A 7296-nucleotide genomic window follows, 5' to 3' on the forward strand; every position below is an offset into this window, starting at 1 on the left:
TACGTACGTTACTACTACGACTACTACTGTTATATATATACTATATATACTATATTACTATACTAATACTATATATATATATATATATATAACTCAAACCCATCCCCACCCACCCGTCTACAGGTAGCTGACATGTACACTGCGTTAGTATCGTCGCGTGCGCTCGTCTATGCCACTGCCAGGGCTGCTGACGCTGGACTGGCGGACAACAGAGACTGTGCCGCGTGCATCCTGTACTCCGCCGAGGCCGCGACCAAAGTGGGCCTAGACGCCATTCAATGCTTAGGTGTGTGTGTGTAGGGGTATGCATGGATATAGCTGTAGTGGTTATATTGGTGTGTGTGTGTGTATGGGTGTGCATGGACATAGCTGTAGTGGTTATATTGGTGTGTGTGTGTGTTTGGGTGCGTATGGACATAGCTGTAGTGGTTATATTGGTGTGTGTGTGTGTATGGGTGTGTATGGATATAGCTGTAGTGGTTGTATTGGTGTGTGTGTGTATGAGTGTGCATGGACATAGCTGTAGTGGTTGTATTGGTGTGTGTGTGTATGGGTGTGCATGGACGTAGCTGTAGTGTGTATGTTGGCGTGTGTATGTTTGGGCGTGGAAGTAGCTGTAGTGGGGGTGTTCCAGTTGGATATGATATGATATGAGAGAGTTTACTGTGTCCGTCTGTACACGTGCTTTCGTTCAATGCTTTAGTGAATGACACCCGTAGTGTGTAGTGTGGTATGTGGTGTGTCTGAATATGACTGTTGTATGGGTTGGTTTATTGTGTGTAGTGTGGTGTGTGGGGTGTCTGTGTATGACTGTTGTATGGGTCGGTTTGTTGTGTGTAGTGTGGTGTGTGGGGTGTCTGAATATGACTGTTGTATGGGTTGGTTTATTGTGTGTAGTGTGATGTGTGGGGTGTTTGTGTATGACTGTTGGATGGGTCGCTTTTATTGTGTGTATTTCTGTGTGGTGTATCTGCATAGAACTATGTTGCGTTTTAGAGTTTTTGGGTTTCAGGGGGCTTGTTGGTGAAGTTTAGAGTTTTAGGGCTTTGTGTTGAGAGTTTTAGCTAAATCGGCTCCTTTAATCTGTACTTACGAACATGCTACACACACACGTACCTTCAATCCGTACTTACTAGCATGCTACACACACATACCTTTAATCCGTACTTACTAACTTGCTACATACAAACATACCTTCAATCCGTACTTACAAACATGATTCACACAAACATACCTTCAATCCGTACTGACCAACACGCAACACACACCCACACCATCAATCAGTACTGACCAACTACTACATACCCATTCCACTGACAGGCGGAAACGGATACATCAACGACTACGACACAGGACGTATTATGAGAGACGCCAAGCTGTATGAGATTGGCGCAGGTACCACCGAAGTCAGAAAGCTGATTATCGGAAGAGCGTTTAACGCGATGTACAAATAGATGGATTGCGTGCTACTAACTGAGCAATACAATAAACTGTCAGAACGTTTAACGCGATGTACAAAACAATAATAACTGAGCAATACAATAAACTGTCAGAACGTTTAACGCGATGTACAAAACAATAAACTGTCAGAACGTTTAACGCGATGTACAAATAGATGGATGCGCGCTAATGATTGAGCAATACAATAAAGTGTTAGAACGTTTAACGCGCTATACAAATAGATGGATGCGTGCTAAACTGAGCAAAACAATAAACTGATAGAACGTTTAACGCCATGTACAAATAGATGGATGCGTGCTACTAACTGAGCAATACAATAAACTGTTAGAACGTTTAACGCCATGTACAAATAGATAGATGCGTGCTACTACCTGAGCAATACAATAAAATGTTGGCCGTAATCTAATTAGTGTTAGTGCCCTTCTCTGTACTTCACAGGCGGGTTGAACGCTTTAAGAACGTATGTCTGGTTTGGCAGTGCTAGTATGTAGGTACCGAACTATTTCTGAAACGTGTACATGTACAGTGAATACCAGACAGTGATACGGTTTGAAGGTTTATTATATATTACAAGTATATTTGGATTTGGCACCCATCATGATACGGTTTGAAGGTTTATTATATATTATAAATATATTTGGATTTGGCAGTGCTGTAGGTGGTTCGCTAGCCTGTAGGTACCGAACATCCGCTGAATAGGTATATAACAGTATGTATCGGGATGCACTATGTCTGGGCTCGCATTTTAGCCATAGCCATTTCCGCAGCCGACGTTTCTGTTACGAGGTTACAGTTGAGATACAAACAAGCGACACACAAGGTCAGTTAAACTACACAGCAGGCGCCTATAGACAAGTGATCAATACATTAGGTGGTGGTCTATACTGGGGGAAAGCCAAACTCTCTTGAAACTCTCTCGAGCTTGACATCCCGTAGTCTTGAAACTTCTGGGGATAGATATATAGTTTTATAGTATAGTCTGCAACTTCTGGCGATATATATACAGTTAACTGGTTGGGATGGTATCAGCCTATGTCGATACCTTAGCTCCTCTGCTGCAACCGTGGGAAAACGCTATAAACAGTTGTAAATGAAGTGTATCTGGACAGACGCATGGTTGAAAGCATGCACTTTCAAGTATGTATGCATACATGTGTCATCAGAGTATTCTCTACCTACTTGCCTGCCACGTGTATTTAGCTATATGCTTCAGGTTGAATAGATAATGATGATAGGTACTATATAGATGCGTACACCGCCTCGCACACACATGTGTACACATATACGCACTACACATACACACACATATATACATACACATATACACACTACACATATACACACATATATACATACACATATATTCACACACACATATATATACACATTTACACACATATTTACACAAACATATATGTGTGTGAATGTGTAGTGTGTATATGTGTACACATGTGTGTGCGAGGCGGTGTATGCATCTATATAGTACCTATCATCATTATCTATTCAACCTGAAGCATATAGCTAAATACACGTGGCAGGCAAGTAGGTAGAGAATACTCTGATGACACCTGTATGCATACATACTGTATACACACATTTACACACTCACACATATTTACACAAACATATATAATATATATATGCATATATACATATATATACAGACACATATATACACATATGCACACACACATATATACACGTATATACACACACAGATCAAATGCACCTTTTTTCTCCCGATTCCTCCTGCCCGCCCTCCTGCCAGTGGGCGCTGGTACCGCACTGTCCTCTTTCACAACTGGTGCGGTTGGGTTTGGTGCACCTTTTTTCTCACTGCCTGTCCTGCTGATCGTTGTCCTGGACCGGTCCTCGGGTTTAGTCTCAACCTCTCCCAGGAGAGTTCTAGTATATTTAGACATATTTAGAGACAGGTGAGTGAGCAGGGGGGCAATGGTACCCAAATGTGCAGAAGTGTAGGTGTCCTATCGCCAGCCCAGGATTGCACGGAGTTGAGTTTCTACAAACTACAGACACACACACGCAATCCGTTGACAAACGTTACAGCAACAGCACAGACAGACTGCGTTCTGCGACGCACACTACACGCACTGCAGAGGTACACGTATCAGAGGTACAAGTATCAATGGCAAACGTATCAGAGGTACACGTATCAGAGGTACACGTATCAGTGGCAAACGTATCAGAGGTACGCGTATCAGACGTACACGTATCAGAGATATACGTATCAGTGGCAAACTATCAGAGGTACGCGTATCAGAGGTACACGTATCAGACGTACGCGTATCAGAGGTAAGCATATCAGAGATGTGCATTCCACACCATTCGCTCGTGCATAACCCGCCCATACCTGTCAAGCGTGCGGCCCCCCTTGAGCATCTCAATCACCTGCGTCAGCGCGTCTCGGTCTATTTCCTCACCTGTCATTCTAACGCCTCTCGACTTGACCACCCGGGCCGTGGATACAGTACTCCGCAGTCCGTCTGGACCAATCGGATGGCTTGGTGGCGCACCACCTGTGCCTGTGCGGGGGTTGTTCCTACCGGCACCCCGGACTTTTCCTTTGGACTTTTGGCCCAATTGATGGCCCATTTCAAGCGCATTTTGAGCGGTGGTGGAGTTGCCGTCGCTCGACTGGAATGTCCTGTTCCTGTTTCCGCGTGTTTGTCTGCATGTGTGTGGTCGATGGTCTGGGGTCAGCTACCAGGTGTGCACCTATTCTTGGCACCTGAGACCTGAGCTTCTGGACCGTATCCTTACATACTGTAGCTTTGCACGGAACGAGGACTAAGGACAATTCCGGTCCGAAAACTTATACACTGAGTGCATCTCTTACACAGAGTGGGCTGTGGCCCATGAGTGGCTGGCGTGCTGCATGTGTGGGTTGTATTGGCATAGAGGACTACGCACGAACCGGTGGCCAACTATAGAAATAGCGGGGGCTAAACCCTAAAACCCTAGAACCCTACCTACCTTGGCGATCGTTGGTTCTGGTCGGTGAGTGTTGTGAGGAGTGATTTGATTCCCACTTTCTCGGATTCATCTGCGCAGCAACAGAATAAGACATCAGTGGTTGAGTGGGATAGTCAGATCTAAACGCGTTAAAACCACACCATCTAGAGATACAGATACGGTACATACAGGTAGATAAGGTTTGAGTCCAATTGCACCCCATGTTCATGCGTGTGTGTAGACATCAGTGGACGAGTGGGATAGTCGGATCTAAACGCGTTAAACCACACCATCTAGAGATAGAGATACGGTACATACAGGTAGATAAGGTTTGAGTCCAATTGCACCCCATGTCCATGCGTGTGTGTAGACATCAGTGGACGAGTGGGATAGTCCGTTCTAGACGCGTTGCAGACACACAATCTAGAGATACAGATACGGTACACTCGGTGTGATAAGGTTTGAGCCCAATTAAACCTCGTGTCCATGTGTGTGTGTGTGTGTGTGTGCGTGTGTGCGCGCCGCATTTTCGTGCTTACCATCGTCCAGTGTCACATTCACCGCTGGTTCTCCAACCACTGAAGTCCTGTTCTTCTGCTTTAGGGCGGTCACTGCTTTGCGTTTTTTGTCCTCTTCGGCTTTGAGCCGGTCCTCTTTGTCCTGCACCAGGTGCGTGCCAGTAGGGGTCAGACGTAGCAATAGTGAATGCACCCATTGAGTGGTCAGAAGTAAATAGACTGTTTACTTAAAATAGACCTTTTATTATCACATACACATCAGAGAACAAGTCTTTGCATAACCCGTCAGAGGCGCTTGCCCCCACTGCACTACACACACACACACACGTGCTATTGTAACACAGCTACACAGCTACGGAGAGACCAAGCTATTTCCAGTACTCGCAGCACCGTCTGAGCAACACAACACAGATAACTCTTAAAACCCTAAACCCTAAACCCTACACCCTACACCCTACACCCTAAAAGAGCAAAACCTCAGTTGCACTCGCGAGGGTGCTGCACATTTGCTCAGCCGTCAGTACGCGCAGCTACCCATTAACATAAAACATAACCGCAACGGATGGACTTCTGGTCGATGCAGAGAGAGGGCCAAAAAGTTCGGTACCTTTTGCTTCTTAAGCTCTCTGGCCTTCTTCTCATCTGCGGCTTTGATCTCTGCCTCCACACCCTGGTGTGATTCGTGTCAGGCGAGTGATGTAAGCGCAATGCTTAAACGCAGTGCAGTCAGATGCAGTGTAGGTCAGGCTTAAGGTACGGCATGAATATCTGTGGATGGGACTAGTAAAGTACCCCCGGACACACGGAAATCAACTACTAACACGTACGTGCAACGAACACGTACGTAGAGCGCATACAACATCAAGACTACAGCCACACAGACACCCTTTCTACCTTACCTTATACGCATCCACAAATGTATCGAAGATCTCAAAGAACTCGTCCGGGCTCGCCTTCTTCACATCCATACCTACACAAATATGCAGCAAGGACGTGATGTTTATTTTACCCACAGCTTCATCGAACGGCTAAAAGAAAGGGCGTAGCGTTTAACGTAAAGCTTCACCGAATGGTCTAATTGTATGAGAATACGAGGACATTAACGTAAAGCTTCACTGGATGGTCTAATTGTATTAGAATACAAGGTGATTAACGTAAAGCTTCACTGGATGGTCTAGTTGTATTAGAATACAAGGTCATTAACGTAAAGCTTCACTGAATGGTCTAATTGTATTAGAATACAGGGTCCGCTACGATCAGCTTGCTTGCCTTTGGGGTGGGTGGGGTGGGGTGGGGTTTGCCAGTATTTATTGCAATAAAGGGGGAGCATAAATATAGTTCAGATCGGTTGCCTATCAAACATACATGAAACCCTATCCGATGCGGCTGTCGCGGGTGTAAGTGCACATTGTTCGAGCCTTTTGTACTGTATGCCAATGCATATGCAAGGAAAAACCCTGAACCCTAAACCTTGAAACCCTATTCACGCGGCCAAAGGCACGAGCAAGTGAGCGTTGGGGAGCGTAGGGCCGTGAAGCAAGTCAGCATATGCTCAACAGCACGCACGTGTACAACAATTTATCTACTACGTCTACCATCCAGTACTAGTATTGGATTCTATCTACTCAGCACACACAAGCACACTATCTACTACGTCTACCATCCAGTACTAGTATTGGATTCTATCTACACTACTTCCTTCACACGAACATCCACCAACGCAAGCCTCACAGCTTATAGCTAGGTGTCAGACTCTATCATGATTCTCCCAATCAACAAGAGCTATCTCAGCCGTACCGAAATAAACCCTAAAACCCTAAACCCAAAACCTCAAACCGTACCGAAACAAAACAAAAACCCTAAATCTCAAACCGTACGTACCGAAATATCCGACCGCGTCTGTGAACGACTTCTGCATGCGCTCAAAGTTCTGCGTCAGTGTGTCGAACTGAATACTCGATGTCTCGAAAAAGGTCGACGCCACCTCCACAAACCGATCGTCTTCCACCACCTCTCGTTTGTAGTCCAGTTCCGTCTTGACTTTGGCCAGCCCCACCCGAATCTCCGCCATATCGGCAGTCAAACTCTGCAGTTGCACTAAAGAAGACCAGAAATTGTTTGTGGAATTAGTTCTGCTGCGGGACAGTCCAGTTTGAGTTGTTTGGGAATTGTAGAATACATTCGAGGGTTCTCGTCTATGTCGGCGCTCGCTCTCTGGAGCTATACTAAATAGAATGTATACAGCAAAAGATCCTTAAAATCATCCACAACGGCGATGATGTCGTTGTTCTGCGTCGAATTTATATATATATATATGTATATATATATGTATGTATATGTATAT

At 45.2% G+C, this 7296-nt stretch overlaps 2 protein-coding genes across 2 annotated transcripts in view; one reads left to right on the forward strand and one right to left on the reverse strand.

Annotated features, from left to right (window-relative positions):
* The window catches only part of SARC_10205 (isovaleryl-CoA dehydrogenase, mitochondrial), a 5483-nt gene extending 3933 nt beyond the window's left edge, over positions 1-1550 (forward strand). The window contains exons 4-5 of the mRNA XM_014295759.1: positions 124-286; positions 1321-1550. Coding sequence (XP_014151234.1) covers positions 124-286; positions 1321-1454 — 297 coding nt within the window. The 3' untranslated portion in view covers positions 1455-1550. The remainder of the gene's footprint in view (positions 1-123; positions 287-1320) is intronic.
* A 751-nt stretch (positions 1551-2301) lies between these two features.
* SARC_10206 (hypothetical protein) overlaps positions 2302-7296 on the reverse strand; it is a gene marked incomplete at its 5' end in the record, with an annotated part of 9343 nt that continues 4348 nt past the window's right edge. Inside the window, 8 exons of the mRNA XM_014295760.1 lie at positions 2302-2408; positions 3191-3366; positions 3833-4150; positions 4456-4525; positions 4974-5094; positions 5560-5622; positions 5852-5922; positions 6834-7049. Of these exons, the coding sequence (XP_014151235.1) occupies positions 2341-2408; positions 3191-3366; positions 3833-4150; positions 4456-4525; positions 4974-5094; positions 5560-5622; positions 5852-5922; positions 6834-7049 (1103 nt within the window). The 3' untranslated portion in view covers positions 2302-2340. The remainder of the gene's footprint in view (positions 2409-3190; positions 3367-3832; positions 4151-4455; positions 4526-4973; positions 5095-5559; positions 5623-5851; positions 5923-6833; positions 7050-7296) is intronic.

The sequence above is a fragment of the Sphaeroforma arctica genome, assembly GCF_001186125.1.
Source record: "Sphaeroforma arctica JP610 unplaced genomic scaffold supercont1.1170, whole genome shotgun sequence".
Taxonomy (NCBI): domain Eukaryota; class Ichthyosporea; order Ichthyophonida; genus Sphaeroforma; species Sphaeroforma arctica.